At 38.7% G+C, this 16763-nt stretch overlaps 2 protein-coding genes across 2 annotated transcripts; one reads left to right on the plus strand and one right to left on the minus strand.

The window, feature by feature from the left end:
* Positions 1 to 1691: 1691 nt before the first annotated feature.
* Positions 1692 to 5112, minus strand: LOC141016454 (transmembrane protein 120A-A-like). Its single transcript, XM_073490832.1, has 12 exons — positions 5044 to 5112; positions 4628 to 4746; positions 4422 to 4538; positions 4222 to 4281; positions 3921 to 4016; positions 3722 to 3811; positions 3166 to 3231; positions 2908 to 2969; positions 2721 to 2813; positions 2498 to 2562; positions 2174 to 2242; positions 1692 to 1837 (listed from the first exon to the last, which is right to left on the minus strand). Exons 1-12 carry the CDS (start codon positions 5110 to 5112, stop codon positions 1724 to 1726), a joined length of 1020 nt encoding a protein of 339 aa, XP_073346933.1. The 3' UTR covers positions 1692 to 1723.
* A 1332-nt stretch (positions 5113 to 6444) lies between these two features.
* gdpd1 (glycerophosphodiester phosphodiesterase domain containing 1) lies at positions 6445 to 16046 on the plus strand. The gene is made up of 11 exons (XM_073462481.1): positions 6445 to 6624; positions 7383 to 7532; positions 7822 to 7864; positions 8247 to 8382; positions 9342 to 9387; positions 9709 to 9830; positions 10193 to 10282; positions 10432 to 10565; positions 12286 to 12345; positions 12556 to 12607; positions 14154 to 16046. The coding sequence occupies exons 2-11, from the start codon at positions 7397 to 7399 to the stop codon at positions 14286 to 14288; spliced, it is 954 nt and encodes a 317-aa protein (XP_073318582.1). The 5' UTR covers positions 6445 to 6624; positions 7383 to 7396; the 3' UTR covers positions 14289 to 16046.
* Positions 16047 to 16763: the final 717 nt, after the last annotated feature.

Raw genomic sequence — 16763 nt, forward strand, 5'->3', positions numbered from 1 at the left:
TTTATTGTCACTTTACAACACCAGGGTTGTTGAACAAAATGATCTTTATGCTCCATAAACTGTTATCTAAGTAAATAATACTGCACCTATTATATGTATTACCAGGCACATATATATAGGCCTAGTTTTCAGTTTCAAGTTAAGCTATTTGTGTTTTTAAGTATGTATTTCTATCCCTATCTTATTTAAAACTTTGTATTTCCTCAAGTTGTCTTTAGTAGTTTTTTCTTCCTCTGCAATATCTCATTGGGATTGATTAAGTACTCTATATTTATCTGTCTATCTTGTACTTTATACTTCTAGTCCACTACATTTCAGAGGGAAATATTGAATTTTCACTCTACCCCGTGTATTTAACAACTATAGATTTTAGATTGAGATTTTAAATAGCCCATCAGTTTGAAAAATATAAAGCACTGTTAGATTAAAACACCAAGTGGTACATAAAGCTATTAAAACATAGAAATAACAACATTAAAGTGCTACTAACATTACATTCATTACATCAATAATAATGATGCAGTAATATACAGTAATAGAACACTGATAAAGGTCATTGTGCATAATGAGTACTTTTACTTTTGATAGTTTAAGTACATTTCACTTATGCTCTGATTGTACTTTAGAGTATACATTTGAATGCAGTTACTTTTAAAGCATTGTGTTACTACTGTTATGTAACGGTGCACTGTGTAGTTTGGGGCCATGCCTAAACAAACTAAATAAACAAACTGACTTGAAAGGACAACACAGCTTCATACTGTTTTACTTTGTTTATATGTGGCGGACCCTGCCACCTTTCTAGCTTCAAACAGTGTTCTGGGGACCTTATTGTCCTCTGAGAACAGCTTGTTTATTTATTTTATTATCATGGAAAAAATAAATATTTCTGAGTTTGTATTATTACCTCATTAGTATTGTAAATATTAAAATTCTGGGTTTGAATTCATTTTCCAAAACTACACAATGCACCTTTAAGTTTTATATATTTTGATATTATTTCTGTTTTATTGTTGTTGTAACTCTCAGAGGAGGAGCTATAATTTCAACTACCTAAGACTTATGTATTTTAATCTGTAACAATTAAAATGTAATTGGAAACTTGCGGAGGAAGAAATACAGTTTTCCCTCTGTAATGTAGCGAAGTAGAAGTGTAAAGTAAAATGAAAATACTCAAGCAAATTCTACTTACATACACGAGTGAATGCACTAAGTTTTATTGGTTCAATCTTCAGCCACAGGGAGAAAATAATTGTGCACTGTAACATAATGAGATGAAATGAGGGGTACTTTTTAAAGCCCCTGCAGGGAAACTACACACCCAACTTTAACTCAACCAGGTAAAAGACCAATAAAGGAATCAGACATATTCAGACATGTGTTTGCACAAGCACAAAATACGTAGAAGTACTAAAAAAAATCGCTGCACAAAGGGGTGCATGTCTGTAAAATATTTGTCTTTATTGGAGGCACTTTTATTCATTTCATTCTCCTATGAGCTAGATGAGAATATGCTAGTATTGTGTAATCAACCTTTAATGGTGACTGATTATTAATAAAATGTTTTCATGTTCCTGTTTCTGTACATGTGTTGTGATGATAGCCAGAAAACTTCATTCGACAGCATGTTAACATAGCAAATAACATTAATGACAGCAGTAACGATGACATGAGCTTTCATTCGGAGAAGCTCACAACATCTTGTTGCGGTTATCAGTAAGAATCACAGATTCTTTGATTTTTGTTTCCTGGTCTTGAGCTTCTGGCGGACCACAGCAACAGTGGTGAAGAAATTTCCCATGAACAGAATGAGGAAGCTGAGACCGCACATCATGACCTGGCATACGTAGAAAGCAAACCGTGAGTAAGCACAAAAGCTTTAATTCATTATCATTTTCTTGTTATATGGACGATATCAGGTTGGGATGAAGTATTCAGCAGAAATGTGGAGTTACTTTCAAACATGTGAATCTGAATTTCTGAGGCTGATTTGGCAGGGAAACTTTATCTATCTAACAAAGCTGTTCATCAGCCAGACTGTGGTGTGACCATAACTGTTTTAGCAGGTAAGATGCGTTGATGCTGGCTAGACAATAGACACATGAATCAAATATTTAACTGTTATCACAATAAGAACTGGCTGAAATAGTTAAACTTTGGTGAAAGTACAAACCTGCCATTCTTTACAGTCTGGGAGTTGAGCCATCCTGAAGAGAGACAGGCTGTTGAAGAGCTGCCAGAACTACAAGACAAAACATGACTTAAAGGCTTATCTTGTGAAAACTGAATGAATATGGTGTGGTATGCAACATAGCAACAAAGTTAAACTGATCACCAAAAACCTAAACATTGCATCACATCATAACTATGCAGAATAATATTGAGATATCAATATTTAATCACCCAGTCTAAACCATGACAAAGCAGGATTTTTGATGAAGTCGCAGTAGAGGATATCTCTCAAGTATCAAATGGTGTCAGTGTCACACGTACTCACATGGCCAAAAAAGAGGAAGGGCAAAAGAAACGTCAGCCCTTTCCACATCCATGACTGAAATCCCTCTAAAAACAGGAACCACAAGAGTTTTAATCACTTTGTCTTGTGATGATGATGATGATGGCCAAGCCCCAGTCATACCAAATTGTCAGCATTGTTACTAAGTATTCAATCATGATATGTTTGGCTGAGCGCATCTGTGTCCTTGGCCAGTGTATCTCACCCACGGTCAGATCCATGTTGTGTCTTTCTCCCAGAGCTCGCAGTCTGTACAGACACCCACTCTGATAATAGCACTGCAGACACTGGACAAAACCTGTGTTCCCAACAGAAGAAGAAACATTGATCAGGCTTCGGTTTAAGTCAGAAAAGTTTGAACCATTAATGTATGTCAAGTATTTTGACCTCACTTTGATACAAGGAGTAGGCAAGGAACTGGTTCCTGAATGTCTTGTACTGGTTCCCATCAGGCCTTGGGAGTGAAAGAAGGGACATTTGTTGTAACGTAGGAGAGGAACAGCAATTTAAGGTATTTTTATAGGAATAGGTATGGAGAAGAATCAATAGCAAGCATCGTTTGAATCACATTTTCTGAGTTTTAATGTATCAAAATAGATATTCATTTGTTCTGAATCTGTTATTTGGGGTTTTTATCTTCTCCTACTCACCATGTCAGCATTACACCGGACAGAAAAGCTGAGACGTAGTGATGAAAAACCCACCAGCCTTTGATTCTATGATGCAGGACACATTTTTATTAGATATTTGTACTTTTAAAGATGATTAACTGCCATAATGACTAGCTGCATTTAATAATGTAAAAAGTGAAAGGTCAGTGAGCTAAGAATATGTTTTATTCACAAAAAGATGGTATTTTATTTAGAGCTGCAACGATTAATCAATTAACTGATTTTAAATAAGCACTTAATCCTTTGTTAGGCCACTTTTTGGTTGTATTTGTTATCTATAAAAGCGACCAGTTTTGCTTCACATGTTATTTTGCTAAAGGTTTTGCATGCTGTGACTGGACTTGTACAGTGCTCTGTCTCAGTCAGATGCACCCCCCAAAGGTGTTTTTACCTTGTTTCATTGTGTCATTGCCAACTATTTTGTTTATTAATTGGTTAATTGGTTAATCAACAATGTAAATACGTTTTAGTTGCAGCCCTGGTTGCACTTTTCATTGTTTTATGAGGATGGTTGGAAGGTAGAAATGTGGCTGACCTGGAGCCGTTGGTAATGAGGACACTTTCCCTGATAGTTAATGTACAATAGTACCACACCAGCAGGAAGTTGAAGATTGCATCAAGGAATCTAAAGTCAGGGACATGATGTAAGACGAGTGCTGTGATAAGATGTATGATACATGCAGTGTCCAGGTCATAAACTCATTGTTGATGTGAGATATGCTGATGATGCCTACCTGTAGCTCACAAAGAAATAGCATATGAAGGAGAACAGCAGCAGGAGCACTGTGAGGTACAGCTTGAACTTCTCATATTCATCTTTGTAGGCAAATCTGAAAAAGGACGTGACATATTCAGGTCTCGATGCACAGTAACTAATGTAACAGTCACCATCAGTGACTGAATTATGATGGTGTGATAAACTACTGAGTGAACAGATACATCTAAAGAGGTGCTCATGTTTAACCAGACAAATGTTACCACACAACTAAAAAGTGGATGTGATATTCAGGTTGTGTGTTGATGGTCAGCACTTACTTTGACTGCTTGCTGAGAAGAGTCACATTCACATTTCCAAGAACCAGACTGAGGTACAACCTGATGAAACAATCATAATTATACTTGTAATTTAACTATAAGGGAATAAATGTATCTATTCAGGCTTTATGTCTTTAAATAAGTGCAATGAGATCAACTTGTATTTTTGCTCCGGCTTTTGATTAAATAGGAGTCGTCACCCGTTTTTCTTGGGAAGGAAAGCTTCCATTTCAAAGAAAGCATTTGGTCGCGCCTTTATTTTCTCTTTGACTTCATCCAAGGTTTTAGCATCTTCTTCTGATGGTCCAGTGCTACATCTGATGAATAAGATAGGTCTGTATCAGCGACACAGCACAACGTGTTTGTGTGTTTCTTAAGTTATAAATCAATCAATGCATAAACCTACTTTTTCACCTGTTGGGACACCTCCTTCAGCCTCTTGCGCTGCCTGGAAATGGACGAGGTGCAGTTGTTTTGTAGATTGGAAATTTCATCCAGTTTCTGTAAGTACATTCGGTGTGTCTCCTGGATGAGAAGAACATGGGGTCACATCAATAACCAAAAAAGAAAGAAAAAAAAGTAGATTAAAAGGAGCGTTTACACTTTAAACCTTTTTTGGAATATGGTAGATTACAATCCGGAGCACAGCCAAGATCATTGACATTAAACTGAGCACATATATGACAGTTTTACAAGAGACTTAACTCCTGGATATCATAAACATTTCATTGTGTGGTTTGAGTAACACAACAGCAAGCAATCAGTAAGTCAAGCAGTCAACCTATACAGCTGCTCTATGTGAATCAGCTGATTTTTTCTTACCTGAAGTTTTTCGTACTCCTCTTCCAGACATTTCCACTCCCCCAGAACGTCTGTTAAACCTTGAGGCATTTTGTGATCTTTCGTTTACTTTTCTATACAGGCAGCTAACCCACACCCGCTTAAAAGAAGACCCGGGAAGGCTTTTTAATAGTTTAACCACCAAGAAATGACTTGCACATAATGCTATGTTGAAATATTTCTCTCCAGGGTGTGTATCACATCTCCATGGACGGTTTATTGCACAAAGTGAACTTTGACTGGTACAAATGTGCAAGATTTTAACTTGGACATTGTTCTGTGGATACTCTCTGGTTATCACATTGTTTAGGCATCACTTACAGAGCTTAAAGGAATAGGTTGATGTTGACTATATTATGGCCTAAATATACAATGCAAAGACAAGATGACTACGTTTTTTAAAATTTGCCATTAAACACTCTGTTCCCTGTAAGCTACATGTTGCTTTTGTGCATAATTTATCTTTCAGGTTGTCACTTACACTCACAGCTGCACATTAGCAACATCTGGTGGATGAAAGGACTAAATCAGGAATCAACTCACTTAACCGTAGAGACTGGTATTGAGGAGGAATGTTTTAGCTGACAAATGACAAATAAGATTTTAAAAAAAAGATATTTAAATGCAATAAAATCTTTTTTTAATGATTTTTTGGAGTAGATATAAAACTGCTATATGTTACTTTTAAATTGTACAGCCAGCACATAACAGACTAACAGCAGCCAGTCAAGAGTGGTGTCTAAACACAATACAATCCTCCTTTAGATAAACATAATAAGATGTAAAAAAAAAAAAAATAGATTTGCCGAACTGTACTCTGTCCTGTAATTCCTGTAAATCAGTTCAAACTAAAGAAAAAAGACTGCTGCTCCTAGTCTACATAAGCGAAGTACATGGTAGGATATGCTGTAAAATTTAAAGGGACACTATGTAGAAAATAAAATTTTATGAGATAGATCTATATGTGCACAGATACAGGTAGGCTATATGCAGGAAGTAGGCTACAGATGTTTAATACTCAATTAAGTTTGTTACAAGCATATTAGACATGTTTTATTCCCTGGTCTAAATGGTCTTCCCTGGTTTAAATGTATTTTTTTTTTTTATGTATTGACAAATATACTTTAATTGTCAACTGTACAATTTATTTTGAATGTTACTCTTAAAATACAGGTACCACACCTACCAGTTTAGGAAAAACTAACTGCACTAACACTTGTTTTGATAAAAAAAAGAAAAGATTTCTCCACCGAAATGTAGTTACAAATCTTATTTTGTCGATTTGCTTTGCTTTTATTCTGAAATATTCGGGCGGAAGTTCAGTCTTGGGGGGTGGCGCATGCGCAGACAGCTGACAGCGCACTGGCCGGTGTATGTGTAGTCAGAGACAGCTGTGAGGTGCAGATTACACTGGAGCTGATGAGAAGACACCAAGTCATCGGTTTATCTTCACATAAAGTAGCTTGCTGTACATATTCCTGGACTACAACTAACTCATACCGGGACTACTTAACTTAGTCAACACAAAAACAGAAAGAAAACCGAAACAGTTTGATGACAAAGGTGAGATTTTATCCCGTGGGTTCGAGCCCAGCTCAGCTAACGTTAGCCTGTTTTAGCTAGTACGATATCGTGAGTAAGATGTTTGCTGTTATTGTCATTTAACAGTTGTTGCAACCGTGTGTTGTTAGGAAGAAACTAGCACTGTCGTTAATGTTATCTAATATTAACTTTTCCTCCAACGCGGAAAACAAGGCAGCTCAAAGTGTCCCACTGTCAGTGAGAGAGAGGCTGAGTAAACAGTGACAATTGAAACCTAGAAAATTAAAATAATTTTGAGCAGCTGAAATGTGCTGTGAGTTAAGCTGCTTTGGTTTTCTGTCCCACAGTATGAAAATCACACAACCTCAGCTTGTGCCTGGCATGTAAATCTTCAGAGGCACAAACTAGTCCTGGTCTCACAGAGCTGATGTGATTTACATAAATATGTGATTGTAATTTGGATGATTTTTAAGTCATTTTTAATCATTTGTAAAGTATGAATTCAACACTCACCTGCAAATGTTTTATTATCTCCATTTATGTCTATATAAATGTAATACTTTGAGGTTTTGGCTGTTGGTCAGGGTAAGTAAGCAGCTGTAAACCCTCACTTTGGCCATTTCTCATGGTTGGTATTTGATTTAATTATTTATTATTTGGAAAATACTCTGCTCTCTCAACTTCGTATTTCTCTATCTAAACACAGCCTGTGAGCTTGTTGAAATCCTTCACTTCACTGTTGATATTAACTTTAAATGAGGGTTGTGTTTTTTCTGCAGCCGACTGACAGGAGATGTGTGCTGCTGTGTATGTCCTGTCAACGGTAACGGGCTACGTGCTCACCTCTGCCCTGCTGCTGAAATGCCCGAGCCTTTTGCATCGGAGGAAGAGAGAGACTTTCCGCAGCAGGCACATCTCCCATCGAGGAGGTGAGTCATTGTGGCACCCGTTTGAATTTTTTGAATCCACCTCTGGTTGTGCTGTTAACATTTTGTTAATGGATGTATCTGCATGGTTTTGGTCATGGTGTAGTATATTTGTTACCGTGCCACCATCAGCAGGGTTGTCATTGTTGTTTGTGTGGAGTCCTGCAGTAGTTACTACAGGAAACTGATTAAAGTTGCATACACACCTGTTTTAGCAGCGAGGACAATGTCCCATAGCAATGCAAATATAAAAGCTGTAGCACATTTAGTGTTTACTTTTTTGTCACTGCAGGAGCGGGAGAAAACCTGGAAAACACCATGGCAGCTTTCAAGCAGTGAGTACAAAACTTAGTCACAATGACAAAGCTCTTTCTTTCAGTTTTGTATTTATGTGTGAAACATAACTGGTGCTTGTGCTTGTGATTGTGGTCAGAATGTGTCATCTGAGCTCGGTAGTGATCTGTGTTTGACCACGATCTGTTTTTCCTCTTTACCCACACTCGACTCTTCATGTCAAAGTATCAGATTATAAACTGCTAAGGTGGGAAGTGAACTGCTTTATGATTTTATTGAACCTGTATGTGCTACATTTCATAACGTCACTGTTGTTATCTATTTGTTTGATGTCTGTAACCTCCGTGGTGAGATTAATAATCAGTGAATGCTCCCAGGTTCAGTTCTAAACGCACTATGTGTACTGTGTGTTGGTTCTTGCAGTGCCGTGGGGCTTGGCACAGACATGCTGGAGTTGGACTGCCACCTGACGAAAGACGAACAGGTAGTGGTTTCACATGACTCCAACTTGAGGAGGTCCACCGGCATCAACGCCTACATCTCTGACTTGGCCTATGCTGTGAGTTGCTGCATTGTCACAGAGAAATAACTGCACCTTCACCATATTCTCGTCTTGCTTCCAGCTCTTTGAAATGTCTGGCTGTCCCTTTTTTTAATCTAGTCAATCTGCACAAAGGAAAATGTCAATTATAGTTTAATTAATCGCATAATTATTAAAGATATGGAAATTTGTTCATTTTGCCATTTGTATTAAAGGCTCCATGTGGAGTTTTAGACCTCTAGTAGTGGGACATGCTGAGATATGCTGCATTGTGCCTACAAAGGCAGGAAAGAAGAATACTGCACACTGAGAAAATACGCTGGACCTAAAATACTTTAAAAATCGTCTTTGCAAATGTTATATGAGGAAGGAAATATACTCAACTGTTAGACCTCAAGAACACACTGAATTCAAACATAACTCTTTGGGCTTCTTTGAGGTCAAGAGGGCCGCAAATATTTAGGTTAAAGACTTGACGACAGCAGTTATGTGTCGTGTTCGTGTATAGACTTTGTAAATGCGGCAACAGCATTAATGGATCATGTGCTTTGGTCAGGTTAGGTGGTCTATAAGTCACCTGATACATCGCATGATTAACTTTTGCCTGATTTAAAAAAAAAAAATCTGATCCAGCAGAAATTCTTGGTGAGTCAGTTGATTCACATCTCTGATGGTCTACACCTATACAAGATGTATAATGAAACATGACCTTTGTGTCCTGAGAAGCTTTAAATAACTGACACCAAAAGACATTTGTGGAACTGAAGATTAGCTTCACGGTTTTACTGCTCTTTGGCCTTGTAGCACAGAGAACAGGAAGCAAACATGAATCTTGGTTTGACCTGCCCGGGTTCCTGTCTCTGCTATATTAACGGTCTTTAATGTGAACACCCTCACCACAGGACCTGACCTGACCTGACTGACTATAGGCTGTATTTCTTGTCTGTTAACCACTGACTGTTGTGTGCTCTTTGCAGGAGCTCCCTCCATACCTCTGCAAGCTGGGTGTAACTTTTCAGAGAGGTGAGCATCACATACACATGACTGCTACAAAGCTAACATCGCAAACACACACAGACGCAAATCAGCAACATCGGTGGTCAGTATGATCCTCAGGGGTTGTGTGTAGGAATACATAAATATTAAGTTTGCCCATTCATTAGATCTTCTGAATGTAGTGATTGTATGTAATTGACTTTTGACTGATAATTTTACACTCTGTTGGTAAAGGAGCTAAAAGCCACATTTAAAATGATTAATACACTTAGGTCAGTGTGCCCCCACCCGTCATATTGAGTCCGACCTGAAGCTGATTGTGATTTTGACTTGTCCTTGTCCGTGCAGAGTGTTTCTGTGAGGGGGGAGATGACAAACGCATTCCTCTCCTCAGGGACGTTTTTGATGCATTTCCTAACACCCCTGTTAACATTGACATCAAGGTCAACAATGACACGCTCATCAAAAAGGTGTGTGTGTGTGTCTATCTCTGTGTTTGTGTTTCGTTGTGTTGTTTCTTCTTCTGGTATTTCAAAAAAATTTTGTTTGTCCTTTAAAGCATTATGTATCTTAAGGTATGCATAAACAGGCAGACATTAAATCGAGGATCCATCATTACCATTTTGCCCCAATATCCTGAAAAACTAAGGAAGCTTGATTCTACTAAAATGCAGTTTTGCTTATTAATTTAAAGGACTGCTTGCTCCTCGGTAGTTGTTATTTGTCAGTAAGCAATATGAAATGACATCATCACATTTCTGATTCATGCCTCACATCTGGGCACCATCTATTTTATGCAGTTCCTGTAATAATGGCTATTTAATCCTTTCAGGTGTCGGAGCTGGTTGTTAAGTACGACAGAGAGCATCTGACTGTCTGGGGCAACGCCAGCAACCAGGTTGTAAAGAAGTGTTACAAAGAGGTACAGTTATTACATGAATTTAAAGCTCAGTTTACCTTCAGTCCAGTCAGTTCAGGGGGTTAATCTCCCTTAAGGAAAAAACGTGTAACCAGTAATATGATTTCCATCTAGAAGGCCTTACATTCAGATCTTATTTTTGTGTTTTGTAGAACCCTCATATTCCAGTGTTATTCAGCCTTCCCAGAGTGTTGCAGCTGTTAGGCCTCTTCTACACCGGCCTGCTGCCCTTTGTTCCCCTCAAGGAGCAGTTTCTGGAGATCCCCATGCCCTCTATTATCACCAAGTAGGTATAGGTACACACATACATATAAAAAAATTCAAATAGGATTAAATAAAGTAAGCGATGCATTTGTCGAGCTTTTGGGAAAAAAACTGTTTACAGGAGAGGTTACTGTCAGCAACATGCATCAACACACTATGTGGTTGTTGTGCTACATGACTACAGTTCTACTTGTCATTAAGATACAAAAGTAACACAATAATCCACCAGAGGTGATCGGTTTCAGTCTTCAAGCACACAACATGTGGTGGTGTAGGTTCATAGGTTGAGGCCTGCTTCACAGGGATAGTCATTTCTTTCCTTTTTACTTTGGCTTAAGTCCCAGAATGGGACTCTTCTGTGGAAATCATGGAAATCAAACATGACACCTGTGTGGACATGCTTATTTTCACCCCTCTCTTGCACAATGCTATGACGCTGAACTTCCGGAGGTTGCTGTTGAAATACTTCTCTATCCAGCTCCGTTCAATGAGCACTCAAACATCGTTCAGTCAGCGTCGGGTTTGAAAGACAGACTGAAGTTGATGATATAAAAACAAAACTCTCATTGTCACTGGCCTCCTTGCTGCTTTCTACTGTTCCCTGTTTTCAGGTGCATTTATGACATTAAACAATCCACCAGAAAAAAACAGAAAGGCGTACTCATCTACTGGCAATGGGAAAGATGTCAGTCTCCTATTTTTTGCGGGTTTATCTGTGTTTAAAACACCTGCATGTACTAGTTTGGTGTAAAAATGGTATGTATGACAGTGTCACAGGTTTTAAAAGTATAATTCGGCCCCACACTCTTAAACAGGAAGAAGGCTACTGTTTAATTTACAGCGCTGACAAGTGCTGTGAGTTGCTGAGTTTCAGAGAATGAACAGATTTGTGCATAAATACTGTCACAAATTACTACATTTGTTTGCCAGAGTGAAAAATTACATGCTAATTATCGACCTTGAAAATAGAAGTTTGACAATGTCTATTTACAGCGACATCTCTTGACCTTTTAGCCACATCATCTTATCTGTTGATGAAGGTCAAGAGATGTGGCTGAAAGTTTTGGAAATGTTCCAGTAAGAAAGCATTTTGAGCTCAGAAATGTTTATTTCTTCCTCAAGTCAGAACCTTGGCTCGAAGTTGGTGTTGTAGTGGATTTAAAAAAAAAACAACACTTTACTGGTCGACTCTTGTAAGCGTGTCCTTTCTGTCTCTGTTATCTGAGCCGCGATGTTGTCCGAGAGATAACCTCACTCTCTAATGAAGTTATTAAAAGAAACATTCACACCCTTCATCTGGAGAGTGTGTGCTTGTGGATTGTAAGGATCAAGGTCACAGAGCAGATTATCGTGCCGAGCATTCATTAAGGATTAACAACAATTACAATTCCCCCCTCACACACTCTTGAAGTTGTGTACGTGTATCATCATCTGTTGTGTTTAATGCATTCGACAAGTTATTATGTGATGAAGCGTTGATGTTTGACACTTTCCTCCCAGCCTGTTTCATTTGTGTCTCCTTTCATTAACGATTTCTTTGAATGAATCTCAGCAGAAAATGTGCTGAACTTGTTCCACGAACAGAGTAAATGCAGTTGATGAAGCTGAAGTGAGAGAGCATTGATTATTTTAAAGTTTATGCAATTGAGAACATGCTTTCACTTGGACACACATTGTTGTCAAGTGTGACTGACATCAGTCACTTTTTGGCACTTTTTAAATTTTTTTTTGTTTTTTTCCAGACTTAAAGATCCAAACAGATTAACTAGGACTCAGCGTATCATCACCTGGCTCGCCGACAGGTAAGTCACTAATTTGTCAGAAGATATGAAATCATTCTGTCCTCTTTATTTTAATTTCAGGGTACTGTGTGTTTATAACTCACTATTTTAATGATTCTGAGACTTCATTATTATAAAATGTATTTTTACATTTATACGGCCACACTTCTCTCTTGCTCTGCTACACTTTCAGTTTCTCCCTGCAGACGACTATTTATTTTTCTTTTGCAGGTTGCTGATGAGGAAAGCTCTGTTTCAACATCTAACTGCCAGGGGAATCCAGGTAAAACTGCTGTTATGCACCATCGATAGTAGTCCTCACAAATGATTGAATATGTAGTGGATGCACATTGTGTCTACTTTTGCCCTTTCTTTGAGCTCCAGAGCTGTTTGCTAACATTATATTGGCTTTTTTTTAAATACAGCAGTGTATCCAGTGATGACATGTTCATAGTTTAGAGCAACTGGGAACATATATACAGAATTGTGTCAATGTTAAAGGGACTGTTCACCCCAAAATCAAAAATACAAGTTGTTCCTCTTACCTGTAGTGTCTTTTATCCGTCTAGGTTGTTTTGGTGTAAGTTGACAGGTTTTGGAGATATCAGCTGTCTTCTCCCAAATTTAATGGAACTAGATGGCACTCGGCTTGTGGTGCTCAAAGCAACGTCTCTCCAGAAATCATGACTCACTTACCCAAGATAATCCACAGACTTTGTTGTGAGCACTTTCATACAGGAATTACTTTCTCTTTGTATCAGAAGGAGTTGTCAGATCGCTGTACTGTTCACACTGCACAAGTTTCTGTCTTGTAATCAGGAGTCTTGCAGTCATTGCGCATTGCATGCTACATTACTGAATGGAGACAAGGGGTCACACATTACAATCAACATTACAAGACGCAAGTTGTGACAAGGGAATGACGCCATCCAAGTTGTTGGTGCATAGATTCTCAGGGAAAAAAGCAAGAAAGCGAGGATGACACGGTTACAAATATTGAACACCTTGAGTGAATCTGTTGCGATAGAAAGGCTATTATTGTGCCCACTCCATTGAAAGATATGCATGATAAGATTGGGTTCAGAGCGCTACTGTGAGTGACAGCAGAGGAGATAGGGAGAAAAATGAGGAGCGCCTGCTCTCATTGGCTGTAGTTCGTTCCTGGCTCCCGAACACATCAGCGACTCAACCAGACATTCAGCCTGCTAAATATCCAGCTAACATTGGCAACACGACCTCCCAACGATCCTCTCATTTGGTGCCTTATGTCAACAATATACAAAACACTTCAGCGACTGAAAGATCAGGGCTAAAACCCTGCAGTGACTTGACTTTATCAAGTCAAGTTGATTTTATTTATACAACAGCTATTCACACCAACAGTTATAAGTTTACTGATCTCACAGCTCAGCCGAGGAAGACAGACGGCTTTAATGTTTACATTCCGCAGTGTCTTGAGCACAAGCCTCTCGTCCATTAGTGGATGCATGTTTCCTTCTGCGCCATGGTTCTGTTGATGGGTGTAGTTCAGTAGCAAGAAAATAGCTCCTACATGAAACTGCTCACAAGAAGGTCTGTCTATCTTTACCCTCAAGAATGACTGATAACAATACGGAGCCCGTCTGCGTGCTGAGAGCTGTGTGTTGTGGTTGCAGTGTTGTGCTGTAGTTACAATAAGAGCAGTTACTGGGAAATGTCCAGTGTTCCTACAAGTTCAAAAATAGGCTACAGTGACCTCAAACACTGCTGTTAGATTACAGGCGCATTCTTGAACCTTATGTGACTCCCTCCGCTGTGTGGTGTGTGTGTGTGTGTGCGTCTTGTTTCAGGTCTACATTTGGGTGCTGAACGACGACGAGGACTTCCAGAGGGCGTTCGACTTGGGAGCCACAGGAGTTATGACAGATTTTCCCACCAGGCTTAAAGACTTCATGGACAGGAATGGCATTTCTAAGCCCCAGTGACCTGCCAAAATCTACCTCAACTCCCCCCCACGCCAGTGATTATCCTTCAACCTGACCTGACCTGCCAAGCCAGGCCCCCCCACCACACACACACACACAAACACAGACAGACTCGCCTACTTTCATGCATTCCAGCAGGGCCACTCTCGCACTGCGTTTCTCCATCGTGTTCGGCTTCCTGCACTGGTTTGATGAACCACTTGTCGTACTGATAACATAATCAATTACATAAAATACTCTTAAAGGACACACATACATTATTATCTCCTTCGAGATGTGTTCCTTCGGAGTTAATTGTTCCCTCGCTGCACGCACACGTAACACCACACAATCATTCAGTATACCTATAAAATGGGACAAAATGGCCATTGAAATATAGTGTTTGCAAGTCTTATCAGTCTTGGATTTTTATCATAGATTGATGGCCTTTGACTTGAAAAGTTTTTTAAAGTTTACTTACGTAGAGAAATGATTTTGCTTTTTAACGCCTTCAAGTAAATGACAGCGTGCAGTATTACTGCGATACAGTTCATGTATTATGCTCCTAAAAACACCAGCAAATACACTTTGATGTTTTAATGTCATGTTAATTCACCAGAAGCTTTAAAATATGTCGTTTGATTTTTCTTTGTTTTTCTTGTTTTAATCAGACTCACATGCAATAATACACTAATGTGTTGTGAGATATTTTTATATGCGCCAGACGCAGCCGAAAAAGCTGCTGCAGACACAAGTCCTCGGCTGCATTGAGATTTAAAATGTCAGTGGCAGTACGGAGGTGGCACGAGCCACTGCTTTGTATTTACAATTCAAAGGCACATTCAGCTAAACTGTGGACTTTTCTGTAAAAAGCAGGTTTTATATTTTTAAAGACAATGGGTTGTATGTTGTATAGCTGTGTTGTTTGTTTATGTGTAGCTGCGAAGTCTCTAGATTTTCCTCTGAATCAAACAAAACGACTGAGACGTTGTTTGTCTATTAATGAGATTAATTTTTGCACAAAATAAGAACATTTTTCTTGTTCCCTTTTCACATGTGATGATGTCATCGTGAACAGCGATTTAACTTCTTATTTAAGATATTTGAACATTATGAATGTGTGTTTTAGCAAAAACAGTTGAAGCACTGATACGTGTCGATTGATTGCTTGATTGCCACAGTGTCACTTGTCACTTGAAAGTGATTTGTATTCAAGACAGCAGTTGTTTTGCATTTCTTTGCTGTGGGTAAAGATCATTAGGATTATCATACCACTGACGTGCTCTAATCCAATCTTGTGACCACAGTGTTAGGCTCAGTGATGAATGTAGTATTGCTCGAATGTATTGTATGTCGTTTGGTATTTTAAAGTCGAAACAGTACTGCTGTTTTATTTCCATAGGTTTGGTGTCTGACATTTTGTGCTAGTGCTGTCAATGAATGGTTTCCATGTGTGATGCCTGATATTTGACATCGTTTTGAGAGCGCCTGTACATCCAAAAACATTATTCCTTGAAAGAAAGCTTTGTGATCTTCCAATCATATTACAGATCTTACATTAATTAGCACACTTTAGAATATTTTGTTTACCTGTGCTGCATGATTGGACAGTTGTTTTGCATGCCTCAATGAATATTTGTTAAGCAATTGTGTTTTAATAGGCTGTGATTATGACAGAGTCAGTGCCTGGGACCTGGCTGCTCCACACTTGATGAAATCACAAGTCATTTGATTTAATGCGAGTTGTTGAATAAATCAATATTATTGAACACTGCAAAACTTTTCATAAGTGGCGTGTGTGCAGTATAATTACAGCTGTGTTGTTTGACCACTTAGGACCACAAATGACATTTAACGTTACATGGATAAATGTTTGGTAAACACCTGCAGACTGACAGAAGGTGGCGCTGTAGACTGGAGGGGTTTATGAAGTTTTCCCTGTAGCGGAAAAGTTAATGACGCTGGACATGTTTTGTTACATAAAAAACACCCGTACAGACAGTTTCTGTTCTCGTTTACTGAAGAACCAGTGGAGTGTTTCTGTCCTTCCCCTGTTTGATTTTCTTTCATAAAAGCGTCCACATTGTAGAGAATTCATTAAAAAAATAAAGTAAAATTCCAGTGAGCTTATTGGTTACACACTTCCACCCTCGACCAATAGGCTCAGTGTTGCTATGCCTTGTCACTTAGCTGATTGGCTGATACGGCTGTCAGTCATCCATCACGTCAACAGCTAGTGTTATTTTTTTTTATTGCCAAAGATCATCAACTTGGATTTCAAGATAGTTCACGTCGTCCAGAGTGTACGTTACCGACATGGATATAAAACACTAGATTATGGCGTGAGACCTGTCGTGTGGACTTGTTGCCACGAGGTTATCTCGTGAAAAGAAGCTGGTCTCGCCACGATTATTAAAGTTAGAAAGATAACCCAACCACCATAGATTTATATGGAAAAAGTCGTGTTACGATGGTTTAGCTAGCTTCTACGCTGCG

The sequence above is a fragment of the Pagrus major genome, chromosome 2, assembly GCF_040436345.1.
Source record: "Pagrus major chromosome 2, Pma_NU_1.0".
NCBI classification, from domain to species: Eukaryota; Metazoa; Chordata; class Actinopteri; order Spariformes; family Sparidae; genus Pagrus; species Pagrus major.

Coding starts and splice junctions, on each gene's coding strand:
- LOC141016454 (XM_073490832.1), bottom strand. CDS start 5,112: ATGCCTCAAGGTTTAACAGACGTTCTGGGGGAGTGGAAATGTCTGGAA. Junction 4,747..5,043: donor AGGAGTACGAAAAACTTCAG/GTAAGAAAAAAT, acceptor CTTCTCATCCAG/GAGACACACCGAATGTACTT. Junction 2,970..3,165: donor TCCGGTGTAATGCTGACATG/GTGAGTAGGAGA, acceptor TTCACTCCCAAG/GCCTGATGGGAACCAGTACA.
- gdpd1 (XM_073462481.1), top strand. CDS start 7,397: ATGTGTGCTGCTGTGTATGTCCTGTCAACGGTAACGGGCTACGTGCTC. Junction 7,865..8,246: donor ACCATGGCAGCTTTCAAGCA/GTGAGTACAAAA, acceptor TGGTTCTTGCAG/TGCCGTGGGGCTTGGCACAG. Junction 9,388..9,708: donor GGGTGTAACTTTTCAGAGAG/GTGAGCATCACA, acceptor TTGTCCGTGCAG/AGTGTTTCTGTGAGGGGGGA.